General features: G+C 50.5%; 1 protein-coding gene and 1 long non-coding RNA gene across 2 annotated transcripts; one reads left to right on the top strand and one right to left on the bottom strand.

Moving 5' to 3' along the window:
• Positions 1-3377: 3377 nt before the first annotated feature.
• Positions 3378-6013, bottom strand: LOC106730803. The gene is made up of 3 exons (XR_004312860.1): positions 5857-6013; positions 5675-5755; positions 3378-3428 (listed from the first exon to the last, which is right to left on the bottom strand). It is a non-coding gene; the product is annotated as an uncharacterized LOC106730803 (long non-coding RNA).
• A 116-nt stretch (positions 6014-6129) lies between these two features.
• ZSCAN10 (zinc finger and SCAN domain containing 10) lies at positions 6130-15276 on the top strand. The gene is made up of 6 exons (XM_032461082.1): positions 6130-6247; positions 11219-11747; positions 12109-12376; positions 12604-12677; positions 12858-12915; positions 13450-15276. Exons 2-6 carry the CDS (start codon positions 11352-11354, stop codon positions 15015-15017), a joined length of 2364 nt encoding a protein of 787 aa, XP_032316973.1. The 5' UTR covers positions 6130-6247; positions 11219-11351; the 3' UTR covers positions 15018-15276.

The raw sequence follows: 15276 nt of genomic DNA, 5'->3' as shown, positions 1-15276 counted from the left end.
CTAGAAGCCATGCTAGAGTTTGGTCAAGTCTCTTAGGTCAGGTTTGGATGGATGGTTACGTGCCAAGCATCCTGCAATTCTCAAGCAGTGCCTTGCTGTTTTTCAGCTATGGCATATTTTATTGTATGGCTGTATCACAGTCTCTTTAACGAGGAGCCTGCTCACCATCCAATTCTTGATGCCCTTGCCTAGCTGCAACTGGAACTACCCAGCAGCTGGACCCTTTGCTCCTTTCCAGTGGGTGAAACAAGTGTAACATCTGATCTTGCAAACAGGGCAGCCAGAGAGGTTGCCAACCCGAAACCCGGCTCCTGGATCTCAGCTATGATGCTGGCCCAGAAGCCTGCCCCATCAAAGTTGGCAGAAATGGCCCTCTCCTGCCCTGGGCAAGCTCCAGGAGGACAGGAGTCTCCTCCCTAGGCAGCAACTCCAAGCACTTCTTACCGTGAATGTCAAGGCTGGCAGCTTCAGCCTCAACCAGGCAAGCCGTGATCACCAAGGCCAGAAAAGCCCTGAAACTTTGTAGGGTTGGCTGGATATATTCCCCAAACACCCACATCCCAACTGTCAGAACATTGTCTCCACCTGGGAGCTAAAGACAGCTTACAGTACAGGCAGAGAGGGGACTCTCTATTGAAACCAAGCTCAAGAGTCAACTCCATCTGGCTCTTTGTGGATAGATATTAGAGTAAATTAAGTTACATTCTGTTTAGAAGTTGTTGCATTTTTATGAAACAAGGACACTGTCATCAACCTAAAATACCCTTCGCTGTTGCTGCTGCCACTTCCTGCTATCTGATACCTGAAGTGTCCCCTAGTCTTGGGTAGAGTTTCAGGCTACAATCACTTACAAAAGCTAACGACACTGAAGCAGGTGGGGACTGGGGTACTCAGGAGGCATCCTGACTGGCTCAGCATCAGAGGACCCCTACTGGAGGCCCCTCATGGGAGCAGATGACAGTGGAACTCAGGCAACCCCCCCTTGATGTCCTTTTCAGCTAATGTTTTCCCCTCCTTCCTCCTGTTGCAGTCTCTGTCCCCTGCCGTCAGCTCTCCGACTCCCTCCTTTACACGTCATGTGGGCTTTCACAGATATCTTTTCTATTCTTTTTACTCCATTGGATGTGCAAAAAACTGTAGAACTTCCTTTAGTTTCACTTTCTCTCATCCTTTTAAAAATTCTATTTTTGTGAATGCTTTATAATGTGAAAAAGAATCAGATAATGGCAGGAATCAGGGCTCCATGGAGAAAGGACTGATCTTAGGACTGGGGCAGGAAATGCACAAGATGAGTCGGTAGACGGTGGGAGGGGAAATGATACAAGCTCTCTAGACAACTGTGGCAGAATCTTCTGAAGCTGGGCATCACCTACCCTCTGACACAGCGATTCACTGCTGGGCATGAACCCCACAGCAACACACATATATGGTCACCAGAGACATACAAGAACTACTAAATGTGGCCCCAAACTGAAAACTAGCCACAGTACAAATAAATATCACAACAGTGAATACCATTCAGGGAATAAGCAACGTGTGGTTGAGTCCCCCACTGTAGAGTGAGTAAAGTCAGATGAGAGTTTTTATTGTGTGACTTCACTTACATGAAGTTCAAAAACAAATCTGTTACAGTTGCAAGTCAGGATAGAGATTATGGGGGAGAAGAAGTGACCAGAAGAGGGCACCAGAGTAGTCCCGAGAGCAACAGTAAATTCTGATTTCTTCGGGATGTTAATTGGGAAGCTAAAGGGCTGTTTTCCCTTGGTTAAAATACATCAGGCTCTTCATTTTTGGTTAGTGCACATTTCTGTATGTTACACCTAAAAGTTTACTTTAAAAAAAGAGAGAGTGAAAGGAGAGATACCAGTTAGGTTATTTCTATGACCCAGGAAAGAGATGATGGTGATCTCGACTTGGTAGCGGCAGTGAGGGTAGAGAAATAGATTTGAAAAATATTTAGGCTACCAGACCTATGGAACTTGGAGACTGATGAGATGTAAGGATGAAGTAAAGCAAGAGGGTCAAGGATAAATCCAAGTATCTGGCTTGAGCAAGAGACTGGATTGTATTACATTTACTGAAATAAAGAATACCAAGAAAGACTTGGGTTTGACATGGAATATTCACTCAATCCACATTTAGTGAGTGTTTGTTATGTGCTGGGCAGTGGGGATACTGCAGTGAATGGCAGCAAAGCCAGTGTTTAAGTGGCTAGGTGCATTTGGTTTTGAACATGAAGACATTGGGGTATTTATGAGAAATCTAAGTAGTAATGTCAAGTAGATAAAGAGTTGAGAAGCAAAATATAAACACAAGGGTATTGGCACTGAGAGTATTATTGAGGCCACAGCAGCTACAAAACCACTGAGGGAGGTGTATTAGTTATCTATTGCTGCATAACAAATAATCCCAAAACATTGCAGCTTACGATAAATTCTTATTATCTCACAATTTCGGCACCCAAATGAGTGCCTCTAGCACAAGGTCAAGGGTTGTAGTCAAGTTGTTAGCTGGGGCTGTGGTCTCATCTTAAGGCTTAACTGGGGGGCAGGGGATCCAAGTTGGTTGGCCTTGGCCCCTCACCCCATGGGCCTCTCCACAGATGTGTCTGGCCCAGGGTGAGCAAGCAAGAGAGAGAGGGCACATAACAGGGCCCCCAAGACAAAGCCACAGCCTGGTTACCACCTAATTTCGGAAGTGACACCCCATCACTACTACTGGATTCTGTTTATTAGAAGCAATCACTAAATCCAGCCTAGGCTCAACGGCAATGGAGTGAGAAGAGGCCCTCTAGGCCAGAGCCCTTGCAGGGTCCCAACACTTACATGTCTGGTAGAGGAAGAGGACTTGGTGAAGACTGTGAGGAGACAACTGGAAAAGTAGAGAAAGAAAATAAACAAAAAACAAAAAACACAGAAGAGTGTGGGTCCCAGAAGCTAATAGAGTTCAAAGCAACATGGACAATAAAGCCACTAAGAGGTCAAGCTGGGGACCAATGAACTGCAGAGACATGGTGGCTTACAGCCCAGTAGGGGAAGACAGAAGGAAGCAAAGTAAACAAAAAATCAGTGAGTGAATCACAGACTGTGAGAAGTGCTATAAAGAAAACAAGAGTGCACAGAGAGAACATTTTAAAAAGAGTGGACAGCTCCTTAAAAAACTAAAAATAGACTTACCATATGATCTAGCAGTCCCACTCCTGGACATGTATTTGGAGAAAACTCTAATTCAAAAATATATGGCACCCTAAAGTTCATAGCAGCACTGTTTACAATAGCCAAGACATGGAAGCAACCTAAATGTCCATCCACAGAGATGACTGGATAAAGAAGTTGTGGTATATTTCTTCAATGGAATACTACTCAGCCATAAAAAAGAATAAAATAATGCCATTTGCAGCAACATGGATGGACCCAGAGATCATCATCCTAAGTGAAGCCAGAAAGAGAAAGAAAAAAATACCATATGATATCACTTATATGTGGAACCTAAAAAAAAAAAAAAAAAAAAAAAAAGACACAAATGAACTTATTTACAAAACAGAAACAGACTCACAGACATAGTAAACAATCTTATGGTTACCAGTGGGGGAAGGGGGTGGGAAGGAAAAAATTGGGAGTTCGAGATTTGCAGATCCTAACTACTATATATAAAATACATAAATAAGTTTCTACTGTATAGAACAGGGAACTATATTCAATATCTTGTAGTAACCTATCATGAAAAATATGAAGAGGAATATATGCATGTACATGTATGACTGAAACATTATGCTGTATACCAGAAATTGACACAACATTGTAAACTGACAATACTTCAATAAAAAATTTTTTTAAAGAAATCTGGCAAAAAGTAATCTGTTCCTAGTGCCTGAGGCAATGATGATCCTTAATTCCATGCATGTTTAAACATCTGGATTCCCAGTGACTATAGCTACAATGTCTTGGGACCTATTGTACATTTAAGAATAAACTTCGGTTAAAAAAATAAAAAATGGTAGTTCACCTTCTCTTCAGTTCTCAGACATTTAAGCCTTAGCTGTGAGATCAGAGTAAATCCAGCCCAGAATCCTGTCAAAGTGTGTTCTTAAGGTTTTGTTCTTTTTCCTGAATCCTGTATCACCTGGAATTAAGCCAACTCATTTGAGGGGGAAAAAGTTGTGAAGAGGAACTGGCAAAAGAAGAGTGGGAGTGGAAGCATCCATTCCAGGCCAGGCCAGGGAGGTGGCATCAGATTGGTGCTTTCAGGAATTAGAAGGCAAAGGAAAAAGAGGACAGAAGACAAGATCCATGGTAGAAAGGGGCTGTGGGATGAGCCCCAGGCTGAGCTGCCTGGGTTTAGTTCTAAGTGCAGTAGGAAGCCACAGAAGAGCTTGGAGCAACAGAGCAAAGGGATGCAATTAAATGATTTGCCCAAGTCGCACAGCAGCAAATGGCAAAGCCAAGACTGCATCTGGGGCTTGCAGAGCCAATGGCTGGCTCCTGCCAAAGAGACAAGATGAAAAGTCTGGGGGACAGCTAGTTACAGACATTGATGCAAGACCCGGACAGGTGCAGTGCTCACTCTGGTTCTCATCAAAATTCTCGGTGCTTCTGAACCAAGGCTGGTCCTCAGTAAGAGGTCTGGCTGTGCCATAAACACTCTACAATTGCTCCTTCAAGATTGCAACCACCCAGAGGAAAATGCTGGGCTTACAGCTGCAGGAAAAGATGTTACCAATGCAGTATAGAGACAGGCACTTAAGCTGCTGGGTTAACCAGAGGCTAATCAAGGAATCATAGCATTTTTAATAGTAATTCTTCTCAGAGCAGGAGAAGGATTTCTCCTTTTGCCCTGAATTATCCCAAGTGGAGGAATCCTATGGAAACGGAAAATACAATGAAATTCATTTTTCTGTTGCAATCACTGACGAGATAAGAGAAAAGATGAAGACCCCATCAGTCAGTATTTTCGGGTGCTTTTGCTGACCTGGATAATACTAGACCTAATTTTTTATTTTCATATTTATTGAACAAACAGTAAGTTGGGGTTTGTTTTTTTAACAGTCATAATCAAGTTTTATTGATTTTACATAAATAGTTTATGGTTTGGGGGTTTGTTTTTTGGACACCAATGACTTACAAAAAAATCTAAAGTGACAACTATAATAGTTGAAGTGTGCATTTTTCAAGATAATTCGAGGAGATATTTAAATACACCCCAAGCCAGGTAGATTTATATTGAAAGTCCCTTGGGGACGAGTTTATTATTTACTAAATGGAGTAAAGTAACAATCCAACGACCTCGCAAGAATTTTCGTCTATTCGTGGATAACATTCTGGGAGAGAGGAGTGTATTTTCAAAGATCAGGAAGAATTTGAAGGGGCTTAAATGTTCAGTAACTTTTTTCCCCCCAATTTTAGTTAATGAAAGTTAAAAGGAATCCCTGCCTCTGTGATCTGGTCCTGCCCAGACTGTAAGCCTCATGGGGGAAGCACTTGTCCTTTCTAATCAGCACTGTGTCCTTGGGCTCGGGGACAGCGCCCTGACACACATGGGGGATGCAAATATTTCCTTAATGAATGAACGAATGGGCGAGGAGCAGGGATATTAGCCAACACCCATGCCCGGCGGAGGGTTAGGGATGAAGGAGGCCAAAAGCTAGTGTTGGTCTTGTGTCACTCTAGGCACCTACCTTTCTGCCTGGAAGCTGTTTCTGATGCTTGGGTCGGCTTGGTCTCTGCTTTTCTGACACAATTCCAGGAAAGGTGCGCACCTGAGTCGGAGGCCCGGAAGTCAGTGTCCCAGTCATCTCCCCACGTCCAGGCTCTCATCCCGGACGCTCCAGGCGCCGAGACCACCAAGTTGGATCCTTACCTGAGGAGGCCATATTCCTGCATTTCACCCCATCGAGTCCATGCAGTGCCCGCTGCTTCCGGTCCAGTTGCCCCCACTCCCAGGGCTCAGACGGCGGCCTCGGCCTCCAAGGCCACAGCCATAGGTGCGCGAGTCACTCCCGGAGGCAGGGGCAGGGGCGGCAGCGCCGGGGTTGGGGTGGGGCGGTCCAGCCTAGGTACTGGGGTGCAGAACCTCGGCCCCGCCTCCCAGCCACTCCCAGGGGCGGGATTTCCTTTCCACGTCCATGGAGGGTGGGGGCGGATCAAAGTCTTGCCCCAGGTAGGTTTCCTGGCCCAGCCCCGGGTTGGGGGGTGCCCAGCAGACCCGGACTGCGACCTCGGTGGAGAGAGTCCCTGCGGTGGAGCGCCAGGTGCGCGGTTCCCAGCAAACCTAGGAGGGCGGTGCTCTCTGCGCAGCTGCTCCTCAGTCATTTCTTCTGTCCAGACACTTGCCAGGAGCCAGGCTAGGCGCGGAGGATCAGAGTAGGAGAGAAACGGACCATTGTCCGCAGGGAGCCTTGCCCCAGTGAGATGCATATTAGACAATTAAGATAAAGGAACAAGATAAGCCCAGGTGCTGTTAAGTGCAAGTGACAAGACCCAGGCGAGGAGCCAGGGCAAGCGCAGGGTCCGGCCCGACGGACCGACGGGCGTGGGCCGAGGGGCAGCCACCAAGCATATGGCCTCGGGTCCCTCAAACAGGAGGTGCCCTTAACGCTCATTGGCGCACTGCGGACTCCCCAGTGGGGAGCGCCATTCCCTCTGGGGCCAAGGGCATGATCCAATAAGGCCCTTTAGAGCAAAGGGATAGGCTTGATTTTGGAGTTAGAGTTGGACTGAAGGCTGGCGATGAGGTCACTTCCCCTCCTGGGAGTCCCTGCTTCGTCCTTGGTAAAGCTGGGACAAAAGCCACTTCAAAGGATTCTTGGGAGAATTTTAGGCGGCAATGTCGACCAATGCCCTCTCTTCCCGCATCACACAGTACTGTTTTGTTTTCTTAAAACCCACCATTCCTGTGGTTTGCTCCTGAACCGGAGCATGTAAGCCCCCTGAGGTCAGGGACTGTACCTCAGCATTCTCAGCACCTACAACCCTGCCTGGCTTACAGCAGGCCCTTGGCAAAGATTTGCCACATGAACAAAATGCCTAGCAAAGAGTTGGGCACACAGGAGGCATTTTTAAATGGCAGCTCTTGTCCCCCCAAAAATTCAGGCAGACAGGCCCCCAAGGAACACAGGGCCAGTCCCTATTAGGAGGTGGGCAGCTCTTATTTGGAGGCGGAGTTGGACTCTCATTTAAATGTAAGCCTGGTAGGAGTCTGGATCAGCCGCTTTATCTTAATTTCTCTGGCCCCGCCCTCTCCCCACCCCCATCCCAAACTGGGAGGTTAAGGGTTAACTCTAGGAAACCCCCCTCTCCACCTGGATGAAACTGGGGAAGGGAACTTCCTGTTCCATTTTCCCGGAGTCCTTCCCCAGGTTGGAGGAGGCTGACTCTGGTCCTGGGGCCCTCAGAGAATCCCCCCAGCATCTTCACCTCTGTAGTGGGGACCCCGAGTGGTGAGTTGCAGGGAGGCATGGGGTGCAGACTGCCAGGACAGATTTAAGAGGTTAATTTCAGTTTAGAGGGAGAAAGAGGGGAGGTCCAGGCCTCGGAGGTGGGATGGGGGATTAGGGTGCTGGAAGAAAGTCTTCAGTGGATGTGGTTGGTCCTTGCCAGGGAGCCTAGTGCCGGGGAGCACAGGCAGATCTGTGGCAATGGGGGCACTAGGGAGGGTCGCAGGACTTCCTGTGACGTGGGCTGGCTGTACCCACTGGGGAGCCGAAGGCAGGCGCCACGCTCCCCCAGGTGGACTGACCGGACCCTTCGACTCAGCCCAGGACTGGGGGGAAGCCAACCACTGAAGACAAGTGATCAGGCACTTGCTAACTGTGCCCAGGGAGAAAGGGAAAATTCCTGGCCGAGGACCTCGGCTGTGGGCACTCCCATTGTCTGAGTGGGTCTTGTGGCAGCACCTCCAACCCGGGCTGGTCTGTCCTACGCCTCTCTGCCTCTCTAGGCTCCAAATTAAGCTGGTCAAATATTGAAGGATGGCTGAAAAGCTCCCCCTGCAACCCAGCTCACCCCCTACAGATGCGCATATTAACAGAGCTTTTGTCCTGGAGACTTGGGGGAGGGAAAGACTCTCTAGGGCCAACTTCCCTTGAATTCCATCTCTTCGGCTTTTGGCGAGACTTCACCTAAAGATTCCGGTGCCCCACGTGTCTACCCTGAGGGTTGCAATTTTGAATCCTTTTTTTCCCTCTGATTCATGCTGTAATATTCTGGTTAAGACTAGGCAAACTGCACTGGGCGGGAGGGAAATTGAATCCTTTTCTGTTCCTGAGTTTTTGCACCGTCAGATCAACATTCTTAAACCTTAAAGCAAATCTTGGCTCACCCTGGTGTGACCCTGAGCAAGTCACCCATCCTCTCAGACCTTGGTCTTTGCACTTGTCAAATGGAGAAATTATAATTTACCTTGGAGGCTGGATGGGGTTAAGTGACCCTAAGCAGAGAGCCCATGCAGAGAAGCACTCAATCCCTGCCAGCTGCTAATAACCGGGTTCCTGGTCACATGCGACTAGCTCTCTAATGATTTTGCTCATGCTACCAAAACACAATAGAACAAAACCCCATTTTCTTGAACATTTAGTAAAGGCCCTTTCTGCACCAGATATTTTTGCATGCATTCCTCAAGAATTAAAACTGCGAGGTAGCCATTATCATTTCTTTCTGCTAACAAACACTGAAATCACTTCAAGTGGTGGGTAAACAGTTACTGAACAAGACCCAGTACCCACTTGCAGGCCCCGGGGGTGGTGGGGTGGATATATTCAACTTCAATGGTGGTGACACTGGATAGCAGAGACAGGTCGGGGCGGGGTGTGGAGTACCAGAAGAGAGGGTAGGAGTCTCATTTGCCAAAGAGCAGAAAAGAACAGAGGCTGGACAAGGCTGCTGGCGGAGAGGATGGGGTGGGGGCGTGCAAAGCCAGGGAGAGTCTGGAGTGGGGAGAGACTGGAGAGAAGGAGGAAGGAGAGGGGAGGTCAGGGAGAGGGAGGGAGGTAGAGGAAGGCTGGAGAGATGGGGACCAGCCTGGTCAGGTGGTCAGGATTTAGGCCTGGGGCTTTGTTTTAGCATCATGACCCTCTCCTCAGTGGTGGAAAGTGCTAGACTTCAAACACAAGTTTCCTCTGTTCTCCCACATCATACCCCGCTCACCCCACCTGAAAAGGAGGTTCAGAGATCCTTCAGCTCCAGATGAAGGGGGCTCAAAATATCCAAAGCACTTGATCCGGTTGACTTCTTCCTGGCTCCATTGCCAAGGCTGGGTTACTTTCTTGGGGAAATGTCTGTACCTCTGAGTCTGGGTGTCTGAGACTGTAAAATGGGTCAGTGATAGGACTGACTGTTAGCTGTGGTCTTTTGTATTTTTACCCAGTAATGAGAATTGCAATAGCTACTACTTATGTGCAGCCAGTGTGCACTGACTGCTGGGTGTCGGGCACTGCTTTACACACTTTATGTGGTGGGAAGTGATGCAGGAGGGTTTCTTCCCATCCCTCTGCCTCAGATGTTCATGGGGCTGGGGTAGGGGTGGGGGGCAGGTATGGGAGAAGTTCATGTGCAGCCCTGAGGCTGGTAAGCACAGAAGGCAGAGAGATGTTGGCACTTGGGATTCTGTACCCATAAGATAATTCCTGCCCAAATTAAAACATCAAATTGCCTGTTCAGAAAAGAGTAAGCCTTCTGGGTTGTGCTGAAGGACTGAATTGAGCCTCCTGTGGGTGGGGCTGCACTTGGGTCAGCTCCCCCTAGGTAGGTCTGGGCTACCCAGCAAAGGAAGGAATAGTTCCATGGAACCATTGCTCCCAGGCCAGTTAGAAACACTTTTTTAAATTGTTGGCCAGACTCACAGGTTTGGGGTGAATACCTCCCAGAGGGATAGACCAAGAAGGAATCCAGAATCTTAAAAAAAAAAAAAAAAAAAAATAGGAAAGAAAGAGGAATGACTGCCTCTCCCACCCACCACCCAGCTTGCAAGGGTGAACCCACTAGAGGCCTCTGAAGTGGGTAAGGCTGCTTTGGCCTGCCTTGGGGACACATCTGTCACAAACTCCAAGCTGTAAGCTTCAGTCTCTCATCTGGAGACCTACCCACCCATCCCAGCTCCCTGGCCCATCTTGGCCTGTCTCTAGGGATGGAACTCAGGGAGGTAAGGGGATCGGAGCATCAGGTGGGAGCTTAGCCCTGCACTGGTCAGCTGGGTGGCCTTGGCCTTGACTGCTCAGAGCCACCTGCAGAGCCATAAAATGAAGGTTGGGATGTCTGGTCAAGGAGAGATCACATGCATGAACTAACCCCAACCCCAGCCTTTTATCTTGAAAATTCTCAAACTTCCAGAGAAGTTGGAAGAGCGATGCAATGAACCCGTCTCCCAGCTTCAACAATTGCTGTAATTTTGCCATATTTGCCAAGTCTACTCATAAATGTGGCTGAACCCTCCTGCCCCTTCACTTCCAAACCCTTCAGTATTTTCTGAGAATAAAGACACTTCCTACATATCACAACACTGGAATCCCACCTCAGAAATTAATAGCCATTAATAGTGCCCCAGCCATGTCCAGGTTTCCCCAAGTGACCCCCAGAATATCTTTTAGAGCTTTTTTAAAAAAATAAGTTAGACATATAACATTGAGTAAGTTTAAGATATACAGCATCTATCATAATATGATTGTGATGTAGCGATACTTACATTACATAATTATAGTACAATGTCATTGTCTATTTATTACACTAGGCATTGAATCTCTATGACTTACTTACTACACGTTCCAAGTTTGTACCCTTAAACAGTGTCACTCTTAGCCTCCCTGCCAACTTGTTCTAATTCCCTGCAATGTTCCTGGAACTGGAAATTGGGTCTAAAGGCTGGATTGGATTGCGATGGGATATTTTTGGCAAGGACCCATCTTCAGTGGTACCAGGTACTCTCTGTGGCACAATATCAAGAGGCAGGGAAAGCCAGACTGCCCTCTCTGGGATGCCAACTTTAACCACTGGGGTAAAGTGTTTGTTTTGCGGAGGGAGGCAATTTGGTCTATTTATTTATTTAATGGAGGCACTGAGAATTGAACCGAGGCCCCCCATGCATGCTAAGCACGCACTGTACCACTGAGCTACACCCTCCCCCCTCCTTTCTTTTCCACCAGGGTAAAGTGATGTGAAGTTCTAAGTGCTGCAGGAGGGAATGATAGTACCAAACAACCCATTTTCTTGCCTTTTGGTGTGTTGGCCAGGCCGAGCCATTACCTGGGACCAGTTTGAGAAACAATTCCTCTGGAGGCCACATCTTTAGCCATCTTGTGGAGCTGAGAGGGAGACAGACCCGAGAGTGGAAGCAATCGCTGTAAGGCGTCACCAAGGGGAAGGATGCTTTCAGAATCTGTCCCGGCTGCGCAGGAGCCAGAGCAGTTCGGAGCAGTCAAACTGGAGGAGGAGGAGGCTGCTGGCCAGGAAGACCCCAGGCAGCCAGAGGCCAGGCCCCGGCCCGAGGTGGCTCACCAGCTCTTCAGATGCTTCCAGTATCAGGAGGATATGGGGCCAAGGGCGTCCCTGAGCCGGCTCCGGGAGCTCTGTAGCCACTGGCTGCAGCCGGCACTGCACACCAAGAAGCAGATCCTGGAGCTGCTGGTGCTGGAGCAGTTCCTGAGCGTGCTGCCTCCGCATCTCCTGGCCCGGCTACAGGGCCAGCAGCTCAGGGATGGCGAAGAGGTTGTGCTGCTGCTGGAGGGTGTCCAGAGGGAGTCCAGCAATGTGGGACCATTGGTAAGAGGGTGGCAGCCAGGTGGGCTGGACAGCAGGTAGAAAGACAGGGACTTTATCACCCCATTAAGAAATCACTGAACAGGGAGGTGGAGGGTATAGTTAAGTGGTAGAGCGCAAGCTTAGCATGTGAGAGGTCCTGGGTTCAACCCCCAGTATCTCCATCAAAATTTGCACAAAATTAAAAAAAGAAAGAAAAGAAATCACTGAGCACTCCACCTCCCTTCCCTCCTCCAATTCCTCCTTAACCTCCCAACTCCTTCCCAGTATGACTCCCACTTTCCTCAGTTCCATTTCCCTTGGGAGTTAGTAGGACATGGATTAACATCCTGTCTGTCACCTAACATGGATGTGTTCTGAACAGGATTTTAGTTTTAATGCTGGCAAGAACTATCCCCGTGCAGACATCACCTTGGAGGAACAGGGAGGTTCTTCCCAGGTCTCCAGCCACAGCCCCAAAAAGGAAATGCCTTCAGAAGGGCCTCCAGCCCTGGAACCAGCAAAGGAACTCCTGCTGTCCCAGTCAGGGCCCTCCAAGCCTGCAGAGATGGGGGCCTGGAGACGTCCCCCAATTTCAAAGCAGCCATTGAGCCCAGGTCCTAAGGGAACATTGCAGGCCTTGCAGGAGAGCGGTGAGGAGCTGGTGCCTACAGAAGGTGCAGGTCTGGTGTTTGGTGGGAGCTGGGAGGCCAGGTGCGTGGGGGTGCGGAGAGAATTGGGCATCCTCCCTAACTGATGGGAATGGGGGAGAGCCAAGATGTCTGTCAAGGGACCCTGGTGATGGTGTGCATGGGTGCACATTCTCATAACAGCATGGTGGGTAAGGCTGGCTTCTAACAGCTCTTTCTTTCTCCCCCAGTGCTGTCAGTCCCCCAGGGCCCTGAGCTGTGGCCGGAGGAGAACTCTGGAGATCAAGAGCTGGCAGCTGTGCTGGTGAGCCAGACTGGTCCCCTCACTCAGGGTAGATCTCATGGCCTGAAATGTTCTCTGCCTCTGCAGTTTTAGCAAATCCACATCTCCCTTAATTTAAACCTTGAAAGTTCTTCATCCCCCTCAAGTCCCAGGGCCTTGTCCCTCACTCACTGAGAATCTCTTCCCCTCCCTTGGTCACAGGAGTCCCTGACCTTTGAAGATGTTCCAGCAAAGAAGGCTTGGCCTGTGCATCCTCTGGGTAAGAGGCCCTTTCCCAGGTTTATGACCACTGAAGACTTTTCCTTTGCCTGTTGGAGTGGTCCCTGAAACTCCAGGCCCTAACTGATTTTTCAGCCTCTTTGGCCAAAAATGGGCTATTTTGGTGAGGCAAATAGTGATACATATCTATATAGATATATATTGATATGCCTATATCTATATAGATATATAGATGCAATTTTTAAGGTTCATTGAGTTTAATCATCAACCCTGACAACTCTGAGCTTTTAAAATAAGTGGTCAACGGGAGTGCCTCTTAACAGGTATGTTTCCTTTTGGGAGGATGACACTAGATAGCGGTGATGGTGGCACAATATTATGAATATACCTAATGGACCTGAATTACATACCTTAAAACAGTACCTTGTACGTAACTGGGTTTTACCCCCACCCTCTGTCCTCCTACCAACTTTGCAGGATTCTGGGTTTCTTCCGCTTCCAGGCAGTGAGGTTCTGGCGATTCTTAAAAGCCCCTCCCCAAAAGGCTGACTGGTACTCTTCTCTGCTTTCTCAGGATTTGGAAGCAGAACCCCAGACAAGGAGTTTAAAGAAGAAGAGCAGAAAGTGGTTTCTTGGCCCACTGCCAACTCGGCAAAGTCTTGGGCAGACAGTCCCAGGGTGGCGGAAGAGCCCCACACCCAGTCGCTTGGGCGGGGCCCTGAGGTGGATCGCACGGGTGGAGAAATGTCCCCTCCGAGCAGGACTGATGTTCTTGAGGTCAAAGTGGCCGGAGGGACCCCCAAGTCAGAGCCGGAGATAAAGTTCATCTGCACAGAGTGCGGGGTGAGCTTCCCGCAGCTCTCCCGGCTGGAGGCGCACCAGCTGCGGTCTCACCCCGGCGCGCGGTCCTTCCTGTGCTTGTGTTGCGGGAAGAGCTTTGGCCGCAGCTCCATCCTCAAGCTGCACATGCGCACGCACACTGATGAGCGGCCGCACACCTGCCATCTCTGTGGCCACCGCTTCCGCCAGAGTTCGCATCTGAGCAAACACCTGCAGACGCACTCTTCTGAGCCTGCCTTCCTGTGCGCCGAGTGCGGCCAGGGCTTCCAGCGCCGGGCCAGCCTCATGCAGCACCTCCTGGCGCACGCCCAGGACCAAAAGCCCTCGTGCGCGCCGGAGACCAAGACTCAAGCGCCCCCGGAGCTGGCCGTAGTCCTGTGCTCCCACTGCGGCCAGACCTTCCAGCGCCGCTCCAGCCTCAAGCGCCACCTGCGAATCCACGCCAAGGACAAGGGCCACCAGTGCTCCGAGTGCTCGGGCAGCCTGCACCCGGGGCCTGAGCGCAGGCCCTATGTGTGCAGCGACTGCGGCAAGGCTTTCCGGCGCAGCGAGCACCTGGGGGCACACCGGCGCGTGCACACCGGCGAGCGGCCCTTCTCCTGCCAGGTCTGCGGCCGCAGCTTCAGTCAGAGCTCCCAGCTGGTCTGCCACCAGCGGGTGCACACGGGCGAGAGGCCCTACAGCTGCCCGCACTGCGGGAAGCGCTTCATGCGGCGGGCTGGCCTCGCCCGCCACCTCCTGACCCACGGCGGCCCTAGGCCCCACAACTGCGTCCAGTGCGGCAAGAGCTTCAGCCAGACCCAGGACCTCGCCCGCCACCGGCGCAGCCACACAGGGGAGAAGCCCTGCCGCTGCAGCGAGTGCGGCGAGGGCTTCAGCCAGAGCGCCCACCTGGCGCGCCACCAGCGCATCCACACCGGGGAGAAGCCCCACATCTGTGACACCTGCGGTCACCGTTTCCGGAACAGCTCCAACCTGGCCCGCCACCGCCGCAGCCACACCGGCGAGCGGCCATACAGCTGCCAGAAGTGCGGCCGGAGCTTCCGGCGCAACGCCCACCTGCAGCGACACCTGGCCACCCACGCAGGGGCAGGGGATGAGTCCGGGTCTGGGCAGGCTGAGCCCCCGCAGGAGTGCCTGGAGTGCGGCAAGATCTTCAGCCGCAGCTGCAATCTGCTGCGTCACATGCTGGTCCACACGGGAGCCAGGCCCTACTCATGCACGCAGTGTGGCCGGAGCTTCAGCCGCAACTCCCACCTCCTGCGCCACCTGAGAACGCATGCGCGGGAGACCCTGTACTAACTTCGCGCCGAGCTCCCCCAAGTCTGCCCTGTGCGCTTCTCCCCGGCGTCCCTGGCCACCAAGGCTGCAGTGGATGGCTCTGCCCCGACACTCCATGCCACCTTCCTCTGGCTCCCCCGACCCTGCCTGTTAGGTCTTCCCTTCTGCAAAGGCATCTATTCCTGGCCTTAGGAATGTATTTCGAAATGCCTAAAGTAAAACAACCTTCTTGAAAGTGGTCCCTCTTCATTTATTTTGCTGAGTGTATCAGTGCCACCTG

Source organism: Camelus ferus, chromosome 18 (assembly GCF_009834535.1).
Source record: "Camelus ferus isolate YT-003-E chromosome 18, BCGSAC_Cfer_1.0, whole genome shotgun sequence".
NCBI lineage: Eukaryota > Metazoa > Chordata > Mammalia > Artiodactyla > Camelidae > Camelus > Camelus ferus.
Note: the sequence above shows the minus strand (reverse complement) of the source record. Positions and strands in the feature narration are given on the sequence as shown.